Source organism: Macaca mulatta, chromosome 2, assembly GCF_049350105.2.
Source record: "Macaca mulatta isolate MMU2019108-1 chromosome 2, T2T-MMU8v2.0, whole genome shotgun sequence".
In the NCBI taxonomy this organism is placed as follows: Eukaryota; Metazoa; Chordata; class Mammalia; order Primates; family Cercopithecidae; genus Macaca; species Macaca mulatta.
In genome coordinates, this window is record NC_133407.1 from 154,085,380 (window position 1) to 154,100,107 (window position 14,728).

General features: G+C 39.8%; 1 protein-coding gene across 37 annotated transcripts in view; it reads left to right on the plus strand.

Annotated features, from left to right (window-relative positions):
- TMCC1 (transmembrane and coiled-coil domain family 1) overlaps positions 1–14,728 on the plus strand; it is a 255,894-nt gene that overhangs the window by 50,626 nt on the left and 190,540 nt on the right. For 23 of the 37 annotated variants that reach the window (XR_013413373.1, XR_013413372.1, XM_077990413.1 and 20 more), the window contains one exon: positions 12,694–12,746. The exons of 5 other annotated variants lie outside the window; for them this stretch is intronic. Coding sequence is in view for 2 of the 32 variants with exons in the window: in XM_077990413.1 (XP_077846539.1) it covers positions 12,741–12,746 (6 nt within the window). In the remaining 30 variants the exon portion in view is untranslated. 37 annotated transcript variants of the gene reach the window in all.

Consider the following 14,728-nt stretch of genomic DNA (forward strand, 5'->3'; position numbering starts at 1 on the left):
TCCTTATTAAGCTAAGGGAGTTCCTGTCTTTCTTAGTTTGTTGGGAGTATTTATCGTAAATAGATATTGGAATAGTCTAATGCATTTTCTGCATTTATTGTTATGATCACATGGTTTTCTTATTTAATTGTTAATATGGTTGGTTAATATGGTGAACTGCATTGATTTTTGAATGTGAACCAGCCCTGCATCCCTGGGATAAACCCAGGGATTTATCCAGGGATGCATTACCCAGGGATGCATTATCTTTTTATATAATGCTGTATTTGATTTGCTAATATTTTGTTAAAGGTTTTTGCATATATGTTCATTAGAGATACTGGTCTGCATGCAGAGGTTTTGTGTTTTTTTTTTGTGGTGTCTGTTTTGTTTTGGTATTAGAGTAATGTTAGTCTCATAAAATGAGTTGGGAAATGTTCCTTTCTCTTTTTTGCAAGAGAGAGTAGAATTGTTATTATTTCTTATTTAAATGGTTGGTAGAATTAACCATTAAAACCATCTGGGTCTGGAGTTTTCCTTTTTGGGAAGTTTTGAACTACAAATTCACTTTCTTCAATAGAGTTATTTAGATATCTGTTTTTCCTTCTATATTTTTTGTAGTTCATGTCATATTTCAAGGAATCGGTTTCTTTTATCTAAGCTATCAAATTTAGGGTCATAGAGGTGTTTGTAATATCTTTTATTATTCTTTTTTTTTTTTTTGAGACGGAGTCTGGCTCTGTCGCCCGGGCTGGAGTGCAGTGGCCGGATCTCAGCTCACTGCAAGCTCCGCCTCCTGGGTTTACGCCATTCTCCTGCCTCAGCCTCCCGAGTAGCTGGGACTACAGGCACCCGCCACCTCGCCCGGCTAGTTTTTTGTATTTTTTAGTAGAGACGGGGTTTCACCGTGTTAGCCAGGATGGTCTCGATCTTCTGACCTCGTGATCTGCCCGTCTCGGCCTCCCAAAGTGCTGGGATTACAGGCTTGAGCCACCGCGCCCGGCCTTATTATTCTTTTAACATCTATTGGATCAGTTTGATGTCCTTTCTCCTTCATTCCTAATATTGGTAATTTATGTCTTTGTTTATTTCTTGGATAGCCTGGCTATAAGTTCATCAATTTTATCAATCTTTTCAAAGAACCAGCTTTTGCTTTCATTGGTTTTTCTACATTGTGTTTCTCTTGTCAGTTTTGTTGATTTCTGCTCTAATTTTTATTATTTTTTTTCCTTCTGTTTTAGTTTTAATTTGTTCTTTTTTTACTGTGCCAAGGTAGAAGCCTAGGTTATCGGTTTTAGGTCTTTTTTTATAATATAAGATGTAATTAAGACTATACATTTTCCTCTAAGTGCTGTTGTAGCTGCATCTCATAAATTTTGATAGTGTTGTATTTTTGTTACTTTGCAAGTATTTTTTAAGGTAGATAAACTCCCTTTCTGTTTCCTGCTATACTTGCAAATATTTTTAAAATTTCCTTTTGACTTCATCTTTTAATCATGGGTTATTCAGAAGTGTATTGTTTAATATCCACTTATTTGGAGGAACTTTCCTAATATATTTTGTTATTGATTTTAGTTTTATTCTACTATGGTCTGAGAATGTACTTTGTATTATTTTTATTTTTATTTATTTTGAAGGTTTCTTTCATGACACAGAATATGGTATATCTTTGTGAATGTTCTATGTGTACTTGAAAAGAATGTATATTCAGCTTTTGTTCAGTGGAGTGCCCTACAAATGTCACCCAGGTCAAATTAGGTGATAGTGCTGAACTGTTGAGGTCACGTCTACCTGCTTACTTGTGTGTGTGTGTCTGTGTGTGTGTGTGTGTGTGTGTGTGTGTGTTTTGTTTTTTTTTTTAAGACAAAGTCTCACTCTATCACCCAGGCTGGAATGCAGCGGCACGATATCTGCTCACTGCAACCTCTACCTCCCAAGTTCCAGTGATTCCCGCACCTCAGTCTCCTGATTAGCTGGGACTACAGGTGCATGCCACCAAACCCAGCTAATTTTGGTAGTTTTGGTAGAGACAGGGTTTTGCCATGTAGGCCAGGCTGGTCTTGAACTCCTAGCCTGAAGTGATCTGCCCACCCCAACCTCCTAAAGTGCTGGGATTACTGTGGTGAGCCACTGTGCCTGGCCAGTCTGCTTACTTGGTTTATCAGTTACTGAGGGTTAACAGTTAAAAGTCTACTACTATAATTGTAGATTTGTCTTTATTTTCTGTCATATCTATCAGTTTTGCCTCATGTATTTTGAAGCTTTGTTTTAAGGTACATACAAATTTAGAATTGTTATGTCTTCTTAGAGAATTAACCCTATTATCCTAATGCTCCTTGTATTAGTTAGTTTTCACACTGCTATAAAAAACTACCAGAGACTGGGTAATCTATAAAGAAAAGAGGTTTAATTGACTCACAGTGCCAAATGGCTGGGGAGGCCTCAGGAAATTTACAATCATGGCAGAAGGGAAAGCAAGGCATGTCTTACATGGTGGCAGGAGCGGGGGCAGAACTGCCACACACTGTAAAACCATCAGATCTTGTGAGAACTCACTATCACAAGAACAGCATGGGGGAAGCCACCACCATAATTCAGTTACCTCACACCAGGTTCCTCCCTTGATATGTGGGGATTATAATTCGAGATGAGGTTTGGGTGGGGATACAGAGGCAGCCAAACCATTTCATTCCACCCTTAGCCCCTTCCAAATTTCATGACCGTCTCACACTTCAAAACACAATCATGCCTTCTCAACAGTTCTCGAAAGTCTTAATGTATTCCAGCATTAACCTCAAAGTCCAAGTCCAAAGTCTATCTGAAACAAGGCAAGTCCCTTTCACTTATGAACCTGTAAAATAAAAAGTTAGTTACTAACAAGATACAATGGGGTTACAGGCATTGGGTAAATGCCCCCTTTGCAGAAGGGAGAAATTGGCCAAAGTGAAGGGGCTGCAAAGCCCCATGCAAGTCTGAAACCCAGCAGGGCAACCTTTAATCTTAAAACTCCAAAATAATCTCCTTTGACACCATGTCTCACATCCAGGGCTTGCTGATGCAAGAGGTGAGCTCCCAAGGCCTTGGGCAGCTCCGCCCCTCTGGCTCTGCAGGGTCTACCCCCTGCAGCTGCTTTCACTGGCTAGTGTTGAGTGCCTGTGGCTTTTCCAAATGCACGGTGTAAGCTGTTGGTGGATCTACCATTTTGGGGTCTGGAGGATGGTGGCCCTCTTCTCACAGCTCCACTAGGCAGTGTCTCAGTGGGGATTCTGTGTAGGGGGTCCAATCCCACATTTCCTCTGTGCACTGTTCTAGTAGAGGTTCTCCATGAGGGCTCTGCCCCTGCAGCAGACTTCTGCCTGGACAACCAGACATTTCCATATATCCTCTGCAATCTAGGTGGAGGTTCCCAAACCTCAATTCTTCTGTGTATCTGCAGACCCAGTACCGCATGGAAGTGGCCAGGGCTTGGGGCTTGCACCCTCTGAAGCAATGGCCTGAGCTATATGTTGGCTCCTTTTATCTACGGCTGGAGCTGGAGCAGCTGGGAGACAGGAGGCCATGTCCTGAGGCTGCACAGAGCAGCAGGGCCCTGGGCCCCACCCAGGAAACCATTTTTCCCTCCCTGGCCTCTGGACCTATGATGGGAGGGTCTGCTATGAAGATCTCAGAAATGCCCTGCAGACATTTTCCACATTGTCTTAGAGAATAACATTGGGCTCCTCTTTACTTATGCAAATTTCTGTAGCCAGCAGCTTGAATTTCTCCCCCAGAAAATGGGTTTTTCTTTTCTACTAGGTGGTAAGGCTGCAAATTTTCCAAACTTTTATGCTCTGCTTCTCTTTTCAACATAAGTTCCAATTTCAGACTATCTCTTTGTGAACGCATATGACAGTATGCTTTCATTATTATTATTCTTTTTTTGAGATGGAGTTTCACTTTGTTGCCCAGACTGGAGTGCAGTGGTGCGATCTTGGCTCACTGCGACCTCTGCCTCCTGGTTCAAGGGATTCTCCTGCCTCAGCCTCCCGAGCTGGGACTACAGGTGTATGCCACCGTGCCCAGCTAATTTTTGTATTTTTAGTAGAAACGGGGTTTCACCATGTTGGCCAGATTGGTTTTGAACTTCTGACATCAGGTGATCCACCTGCCTTGGCCTCCCAAAGTGCTGGGATTACAGGCATGAGCCATTGTGCCCAGCCGACAGTACACTTTCAGAAAAAGCCAAGTCACATCTTGAATGCTTTGCTGCTTAGAAATTTCTTCTGCCAGATACCCTAAATCATGTCTTTCAAATTCAAAGTTCCACAGATCTCTAGGGCAGGGGCAAAATGCCACCAGTCTCTTTGCTAAGACATAGCAAGAGTGACCTTTGCTCCAGTTCACAATAAATTTCTCTCATCTCCATCTTGGGCCACTTCAGCTTGGATTCATTGTCCATATCACAATGAGCACTTTGGTAAAAACCTTTTAACAAGTCTCTAGGAAGTCCCAAACTTTCCCACATCTTCCTGCCTTCTTCTGAGCCCTCCAAACTTTTCCAGCCTCTGTCTGTTACCCAGTTCCAAAGTCACTCCACATTTTCAGGTATCTATAGTAGTACCCCATTCCTGGTACCAGTTTTCTGTGTTAGTCCATTTTCACACTGCTATAAAAAACTACCTGAGGCTGGGTAATTTATAAAGAAAAGAGGTTTAATTTGACTCTTAGCCCCACATGACTGGGAAGGCCTTAGGAAACTTAAAATCATGGCAGAAAGTGAAGGAGAAGCAAGGCATGTCTTACGTGGCAGCAGGAGTGGGGTGGGGAACTGCCACATACTTTTAAACAATCAGATTTCATGAGAACTCACTATCACAAGAACAGCATGGGGAAACCAACCCCATGATCCAATCACCTCCCACCAGGCCCCTCCCTTGACATGTGTGGATTACAGTTCAAGATGAGATTTGGGTGGGGACACAGAGCCAAACCAGATCACCCCTCTTTATCCTTGACAGTCTTTCTTGTTCTGAAATCTACTTTGCCTGCAATTCATTTGGCTACACTAGCTTTCTTTTGATTAATTAGTGTTTGTATGGTATTTTTCCTCCATTGTTCTATGTTTTTCCTTTTTAAATCTTTGCTTAGCAGGCTTCTTGTGGACCAAATATAGCTAGATCTTGCTTTTTTTTTTTTTGCGACAGGTTCTCACTCTGTCATCCTGGTTGGAGTACAGTAGCATGATCATGGCTCACTGCAGCCTTGACCTCCTGGGTTCACTCGATCCCACCTCAATGTCCTAAGTAGCTGGAAAAGGCACATGCCACCATGCCCAGTTATGTTTTGTATTTTTGTAGACATAGGGTTTCACCATGTTGCCCAGGGTAGTCTTGGGCTCCTGGGCTCAAGTGATGCTTCTGCCTCAGCCTCCCAAAGTGCTGGGATTATGGGTGTGAGCCATTACGCCCGGCCTGGTCTAGCTTTTTTTTCCCCCCTGCAGTCTGACAATCGTTTTTTAACTGGTAAGACTACATTTAAAGTGATTATTAGTATAATTAGATGAAAACCTACCATCTTGCTAGCTCTTCTCTATTTGTTGCATTTGTTGTTTGCTTCTTTTTTGAGACAGGGTCTCTCTCTGTCACCCAGGCTGGAGTACAGTGGCATAGTTATGGTTCAGTGTAGCCTAGACCTCCCAGGCTCAAGTGATTCTCTCACCTCAGTCTCCCCAGTAGCTGGTACTACAGGTGCACACCACCATGCCTGGTGAATTTTTAAATTTGTAGATATGGGGTCTCACTGTGTTGCCCAGGCTGGTCTCAAACTCTTGGGCTCAAGCGATCCTCCTACCTCTTGAGTAGCTGGGACTATAGGTGTGTGCCACCATGCCTCGCTAATTTTTCTATTTTTTGTAGCGAAGAGGTCTTGCCATGTTGCCTAGGCTACTCTTAAACTTCTGAACTGAAATAATTCTGCTGCCTCAGCCTCCTGAGTAGCTGGGACTATAGGCATGCGCCTGGGTGGTTTTTTTCCTACTGCCTTCTTTGGTGTGATTTTTTTAAAAAAATTCCATTTTACTTATTCTATTGACTTATCACTTACATTTCTTTAAAAAGGTTTTTAGTGGTTGCCTTTTGGTTTACATTATACATTTTAAAATAACCTGAGTTTTTCAGGTGTTTTACCACTTTGCATTTAGTTAAAGTATGGTTGTAGTGTGTTCCCAGTTCTTCCCTCTTTTCCCTTGTGCTGCTGTTGTTAAGCATTTTACTTTTACCTGTGTGGTACTTATCCAGTACATTGTTATTGCTTTAAGCAGTTATCTTTTAGAGCAATGAAAAATTAAAAATATACTTTACCTTCATTTATTCTTCATTTTGTAGATTCAAGCTTCTTACTTTTATATATTTTTCTGCCTGAAGGACTTCTGTTAATATTTCTTATAGGGTGGGTCTCCTGGCAGTGTATTCTCTATTTTTGCTTGTCTCGGGGGAAAGCCTTTATTTTGTACTTATGAAGGATATTTTCACTGGATGTAGAATACTGGATGGGCAGCTTTCTTTTCAGCACTTTAAAGTTGTCACTCCACTGTCTTACAAAGTTTCTGATGGTACGTTTATTGTAATCTTTATCCTTATTCCTCTGTATGTAACATATTTTCCCCTCTTTGACTGCCTTCAAGAGCCTTTGGCTTTCAGCATTTTGAATATGATATGCCTAGATATCCTTTTTTTTTTTTTTTTTGAGATGGAGTCTCTCTCTGTCGTCCTGGCTAGAGTACATTGGTGCGATCTCGGCTCACTGCAACCTCTGCCTCCCAGGTTCAAGCGATTCTCCTGCCTCAGCCTCCTGAGTAGCTGGGATTACAGGCATGCACCACCACGCCTGGCTAATTTTTGTATTTTTAGTAGAGATGGGGTTTCACCATGTTGGACAGGCTGGTCTTGAACTCCTGACCTTGTGATCTGCCCACCTCGGCCTCCCAAAGTGCTGGATTACAGGCATGAGCCACTGTGCCCAGCCCCCTTTTTTGGTATTGTTTGGCATTTTCATTTTTTTTTTTCTTTTTCTTTTCTTTTCTTTTTTTTTTTTTGAGACAGGGTCTTGCCCTGTCATCCAGGCTGGAATGCAGTGGCACGCTCATGGCTCTCTGCAGGAATGCAGTGGCACGCTCACGGCTCTCTGCAGCTGCGACCTCCAGGGCCCAAGCAGTCCTCCCACCTCAGCTTCTCAAGTAGCTGAGATCACAGACATGTGCCTTGATTCCCGGCTGATTTTTTTAGTTTATTTTTAGGGACGAGGTCTCCCTGTGCTGCCCGGGCTGGTCTCCTGGACTCAAGCCATCCTCCCGCCTCAGCCTTCCAAAGTGCTGGGATTATAGGCATGAGGCACCATGCCCAGCCTGTTTTCAGAGTTTCTTATTCTTACTCTGTAGTTTAGTGTCTTATCACTAATTTTGGTAAATTCTTGGCCATTCAAATGTTTCTTCTCTATTGTCTCTTCTGGACTTCTCCCACAGCTGTTGTATGTTCTCCAGGAAGGAAAATCTCTTTCCTCTATATTTCAGTTTGGGTAGTTTCTACTAGCCTATTTTCAAGTTTACTGATTCTTTTTTCAGCTGTTTCAAGTCTACTGGTAAGCCTCTCAAAGCCATTTGTCATTACTATATCTTTATTTCTAATTTGGTTTCCACTTGATTTTTTATAATTTTCATTTCTCTCTGTGAAATTACCTGTCTGATCTCATATGTTGTCTACCTCTTCCATTAGAGTTTTTACTATATTAATCATGTTTTAAATTTACTGTCTTGTGGTTCCAGAATTTATGTCATACATGGGTCCAGCTCTGATAATTGCTTTGTCCCTTTGGGCTGTGTTTTTATTACTGCCTTTGCCATGCTTCATAATTTTTGTTTAAAGCTGAATGTGCTGTATATGACAGGAGATACTGAGGTATATACTTGATATGCTTGTAGAAGACTGCTAGTTTCCTGCAAGTCCTTTAGGGTGGAGATTTGTGTTAATCTGTTCAGGCATTGGTCTGTGTTTGATGTTTATTTTTGCTATGGTTACTGGAGTTGACATTTGTTGTTGCCATGGGAACGAGAGGCTTCAAATTTTCCCAGTAATACCTTGTTCTTGTCTTCCTGCTTGACTTTGGGTTTTCCCTTTGTGCTGTTTCTCCATGAGAGTCTGAGTCTTGCAGCTCTCTCAGGTGTATTCCATTGTTTTTACTCAAAGCCTGTCAGTATGGTAGTGGAGGGTGAGGGGAGTTCTGTGATGTTCTGGTTAAGCCTTATATTTATGCAGATAGTAGAACCTGGGTCTAGGGGGTGTGGCCTTCACAAGACTATTCCCTTCTTTTTCCCAACTGCTGTGGGTATTCAATAGTATCCTCAAGCTGAGGTTTTTTTCAGCTCTTTCCCGCTGCATTAGGGCTATTGCTGTTTTAGAGAAACAGTGAAGATGGATAGGGGTGAAAATTGGGTGTCAGCCTCCTTTCCTTCCTCCAGCTGTAGTGGGATTCCACCAGAAATTGCTCTTTACTGATTAAGCCTTTTGTTCCACAGGGAGATAAGGGAAATAGACTGGTTTAGCATTGTTGCTTGCTCTTCCCTCCTTAGTTCCACGGGGGTGGAGATGGAGGAGCTTTCTCTACTTTCTCCCTGCTTCCCCCTGCATTAGAGAGCCTTTTGAGGTTCCTGGAGGAAAAGCCACAAGAGGATGGGAACTATCCTATGATTGCAGTCCTCGAGGACTTCACACTCTGATTCTAACCTACATTCAGTCTTCAGAGTTCGTCAGAATGTTTGGTTTAATCTTCCTATCTGCACTGGGATTCTTCCATGCTCTTGGGACTGTTTCCTTTGGTCAGAGACGAGGCTTTTAGGTGCCTGTCTAGCCTTAGCTGTTGCTCCATCACTGTTGTTTTGCCTAGAGGCTGGGATAGAGGTAAACAAAAAAGAAAAGGAGGAAAAAGTTATTTCCTCCCAGCTCTTTTTGAACCCTAGGAGTACACATTGTGGTCAGAGAATATACTGTGTATCATTTAAGTTTTTTTAAATTTGTGAGACTTGCCTTAGGGCTCAACGTATGGTCAATTTTTGTAAATGATTTCTTTCTGCTTGAAAGAGTATCTATTTTGTAATTATTGAGTGCTGTGTCATATTAATATCTATTTAGATCCAGTTTGTTCATGCTATTCAAATCTATATTTCTACCCTCTCCCTTTATTTGAGTCATTTGTTCTATCACCTACTGAGAAGAATACAAAATTTATTATGATTATGGACTTTTTCTCCCATTTCTTTTTATAATTCTGCTAAGTTTTGCTTTATATATTTGGAAGCTATGTTATTTACATGCATACAAATTTAAAATTTTGCATCTTCCTGATAAATTATACCTTTGTAGGTATTAATGCTTTTGGGCATTTAGTCTACTTTGAATACAATTAATACAGCTAGAGCAGCTGCATTTCAGTTTGTTAGTATGACTTTTTCCCATACTTTCAACTATTTTCTGTAATTTTAAGTGTAATTCTTGATTAATTTAAAAAATATTAATTTTTGTCTTCTAGTCCAGTTGCATTTAATGTAATTACTGAGTTATTTGAATTTACATTTGACATCTTACATTTTGCTTCTTACATGTTTTATTTGTTCTATAATCTTGTTTTCTCTTCTTTTTTGGATTTGAGTATTTTAATTATTTCTGCCTTCTATTTAGTGTGTTTGTTCTCCCTCCGGAGTAACATTAGTTACCAGTTACCTGTCCACCATTCCAGAATGAAATAGTCTGTGCATATACAGTATGTACTCACTCCTTTAAAAGTAGTAGCATGATATATACATGGTTCTGCACTTTAGATTTTTTTAAATAAATAGACTTAAAAAACATACTGCAGTTTGCTTGCTGTTTTTACACTCTTGGACAGTACAGGAACCTTGGAACCCTGTGACTCCAAGTATGTGCTCTGATTTTGTATTTTTATTCTTTATACAATTGAAACCTCATCACACGTTATTATTGCTTTAATAATTCAATGTTGTTTGATATCTCTTTCTGGATTCTAAAACAGAGTATCTGTCTCCTTGGTGATGGGTTGCTGGGTGGGGCTGGTTCAGCTAGATAATTATTTAGGAAAAACTAAGAATATGCTAACAGATGGAAAAAGCCTCTGTCATTAAAAAAAAAATATATATATATATATATATATATATATGAATGAGAGAAACCGTGACTGATTTTTAAAAATTATGTTTGAAAAAGAAAAACTTATTGACAGCATGAAAACACAGCCATGAATAGGAAACAGTGGTCATAATAAGATCTTCACTAAGGACCTTAGGAAAAAGGATTTCAAGAGGATCAAAGGAGAGAGAGAGAAGCTTTCTTGGGTAGTTAAAACATTTCCATTTTATTGTGGCATAAATGAGGTGCAAAAGAAAGGAAAACTGAAATTTCATAGTTGTAACATCTTCGGCCAGGGTGGTGAGAGAGTAGAGAAATATTTAAGCAGGTCTAAAGGAATAAGGGACATCTTACCAAGGCTGGTTGCAAGGAAATAGCTCTCACACAGTCTAGAGGGAGCCCATAGGGTTTGCTAAAAGGCAACAAATTTCTTTGGAGCTAAATGAAGTATGGATGACATTTTATTGTTGTTGAAATAAGATGCAGGAGGATGAATTGTACTTTTAAGTAATACATTTCCAGCTGAGAACTGTAAATACTCGTTTTATCAGATGCTTTTTTAGCATCTCTTACAGTGGTATGAGGAATTCCTGTTGACTCTTCAGTACTTTGTGTGCTCATTCCTTTCCATTTACTTTTTTATGACCCCTTCCCAGCCATACCAATGGGCTCAGCTCTTCCTTGTCATCTTTTTCTAAATTATTAAAGTTCCTTACCTAATTTCTCTGATTATCATCTTTTCCTCCTCTCATGCATCTTACATGATTGTTAGGCCTAAAACATATCTTATATCCTGGAAATTCTCTAGTGGCTCTTTGTTTTCTGTTAAATCAAGTCAAAATTTTAGTCAGTAGACCTGTTTTGGCCTTAGGTTTTTCAACTGTAAATTGGTTGGTTTCAACAACCCCCTTATCTTGTGGGTTGTTGTGAGGATTAGAGATGATATTCACCTGAGTGCAGTTTAATGCAATTTAATATAAATACTCAATAATTACCTAACATTTGAAGCCCTCTTTAACTTCCCAGGCTTACCCATTTAATCTTATTTCCCCTATTCAGAAATTTGTATCCACCAGTATGGTCTATCTGACCTCTTTACAGTATGCCCAAACATACTGTGTTTACTGTCTGCTGGCTGAAGGTGTTGGCCCACATCTTTCTGCTTATTCATCCATCTTCTCATCCTTCAGAGCTCAGTAAAAGCTGCTGCTTTTTTCATCAAACTTTCCCAAACAAATCCAATTCTAACTGATCTTCCTGACTTCTAATGGTAATTGCAGTCTTTCTTACACACTTCACCACTTGTGTAGTTTTGTGCTGTTTTCTGTATATTTCCTGTATGGATGTTTTATTTTCTGTCCTAGATTGTGAATTCCTGAGGGCAAGGTCATATGCTTTATTTGGTCTGTGTAATGCTAGGTACATGGCAGATGTCTCAAAAATACTTGTCTAATTAAGTTGCTTCTCTGGTAATACCTGTCAGAAGCAAGTTTTCCAGGAAAAATTTAATTTAGTGCTTCCAATTCTTTGTTTTACATGGTGGCTCTGGTTCGTAATTTAAAAAATTTAATGAATACTGAAGGTTAGCTAAAAAGTAAAAATAAATAGAAATAATAAAAACCTTTTTTTTTGGTAGAGACATGGGGTCTTGCTGTGTTGCCCAAGCTGGTCTTTGAACTCTTGGCCTCAAATGAGCCTTCTTGCCTTGGCCTCTCAAAGTGCTGGGATTACAGGTGTAAGTCACTCTGCATTGCCAAGGTGTGTTTTTTTGTTGTTGTTGTTGTTTTAAAATTGAGACAGGGTCTTGCTTTTCCTCCCAGGCTAGAGGGCAATGGTGCAACCATAGCTCACTGTAACCTCCAGTTCCTGGGCTCAAGACGTCCTTTTGCCTCAATCTCCCAAGTAGCTGGGACAGGTGTGCACTATCACACCTGGCTAATCTTTAAAAATTGTTTTAGAGGTGGGGTGCCACTGTTACCCAGGCTGATCTCGAATTCCTGGGCTCAGATGATCTTCCTGCCTCGAAGTGCTGGGATTACAGGCATGAACCATTATGCCTGGCCTAAGATAGGATTTTTAGAATTGCCTTTGAATAGAGAATGGCAGATGCAGAATAGGAAACTACTTGAAAAAAAATTTACTTATAAAATTGTGGTGTTTTCATGTACCTGTTTTATATTTCATGTTACTTTAAGATTAGAATTAATGGAATATCCATTCCTTATTCAGTATGATAGTGTTAAAATATTTATTGCTTCTTAAAATATTTGCCACTTTAAGTGCTAAGTTAATATTTTTTCCAGAATACTTTCTTTCTTGATTATAATTATTCTTGATTATACTTTCAAAAAATGAGAAAATACTGGAAAGTACTAGAAAAAAACAAACACTACTTCTACCAGTGAGAGATGAGCTATTGCATTTTGCTACCAGCTATTAACATTTTGTTGGATATACTTTCAGTTGTTTACTGCGTATCTATAAAAGGTAAGTTTCCCCATCTAAGTTTCTGACCTTGTAATTCTTAATGTTTGCTTTTCAGCTTTTCCTAAAAGGATTGTACACCTTAGAAGTGCTTGAGGAGGAGTGATGAAGGCAAGTATCCAACTCTTTGTAGTCAGTGAAATTTAACTTGGTTCATGTCCAGACCAAAAAGCTTTGGTCACCATATTTATCAAAAAACTAAAAAATTAGAAAGAAAAACTTAAGGGAAAAAAAGACAAGGCAATTTGCATATAATTTGCTATGATTTTGTGGAGCACACTCCTAAATGGTTGATGGATTTTAAAAACGTAATTTTTTCACTTATTTCTGATACTAATTTAGAACCACTTGTTTTCTGAGCGTGAGCGAATGGCGTATTAGGTCTTCAGTAAAATTGTGCTAGAAAAGTTAATTGTTGAAAATTCTGAGAACTTAACAAAATTATTTGAAATGCCTGGCTGGTAGGTGGCTGCGTTTTTTGTCCCCCTTTCTCACCTTTTGCTCCTTCGACCTCTCCTCTTTCACTCCTTCGACCTCTCCCCTTTGTCCTGTGTCCTTTTGCTCCTTTTTCTCTTTCTCCCTCTGGTTTACTTATAATAACTTTACTTTTCAGAGAAGCTGAGTGAATAAAAGAGAAGCCAGCATTTCCTTCTTACCAAAAAGCATTTGATAGGCTTATGCAGTTAAACTTGTTTGTGTTAAACCGGAAATCTAAAAATTAGTTAATTGGGCAGGGCGCGGTGGCTCATGCTTATAATCCTAGCACTTTGGGAGGCTGAGAAGGGTGGATCACTTGAGGTCAGGAGTTCGAGACCAGCCTGGTCAACATGGCGAAACACCGTGTTTTTACTAAAAATACAAAAATTAGCCGGGTGTGGTGGTGGGTGCCTGTAATCCCAGCTACTTGAGAGGCAGAGGCAGGAGAATTGCTTGAACCCAGGAGGCAGAGGTTGCAGTGAGCTGAGATTGTGCCACTGCACTCCAGCCTGGGTGGCAGGGGGAGACCCTGTCTCTAAATAAATAAATAAATAAATAGTTAATTGGGAAATTTTATAAACTGTTCAACAGTTACTATTCATATTCATTTGAGCCTCTGTAAGACATACAGAAGAAAAGAAGGGTGTCCCTATACAACTTTGAGATTATTGAATTTCTTTTGTGCTTGCATTCTGTCAGCAGTTTTATAGAGTTAATTATTGCAACATCACTATTGGTATTTTTGCCACAGCATTTGACCTTGGTAGCCTTAAAGATTTTCTATTGGCCTACAGAAAATTTTAGCAGCCTTCAAAACCTTAACTAGTTTCTTAGTGCTGCTATTACTCAGATGATAGCTACAAGTGTAAGTACCATATTACATTTTATAATCAGTACAGTAGATTGTTTTTCAAAATTCTTGCCTTAAAACTTGATGTTTAAAGCTCAATTTAGGTTTCTTTAGGGCTGCTTGCTAAGTGAGGCTATGTGCTGGTATGATTAAGGTAAGTTTTGCCTTTGAAAAATCCCAGAATTTATTACTATTTTGTTGCTTATTCTTTGTAGCTGTGAAGATAGTCTTGGCATGGAAATTAACACCTTACTCTCAGCTTTTCCCAGGAAATGCTAACATTTCCTCGTAATCAATCATCATTTTGAATTATTTGAAAATAAATGATTTGGCCGGGTGCAGTGGCTCATACCTGCAATCTCAGCCCTTTGGGAGGCTAAGGTGGTTGGATCACTTGAGGTCAGGAATTTGAGACCAGCCTGGCCAACATGGTGAAACCCTATCTCTCTAAAAATACAAAAATTAGCCATGTATGGTGGCACGCACCTGCAATCCCAGCTACTCTGGAGGCTGAGGCAGGAGAATTGCCTGAACCCAGGAGGCAGAGGCTGTAGTGAGCCGAGATTGTGCCACTGCACTCCAGTCTGGGTGACAGAGCAAGACTCTGTCTCAAAAAAACAAAAACAAAAACAAATTGTTTTATAAATGCTTGTAAAATCTCAAATGAATTTACTGACATTCAAAATGTACCACATTCTCTATTTTTTAAAGCAGCAACCAGTTGGCCAGTTGATTAGTTTATAATAGTGCCCAAATAAGTAGATTT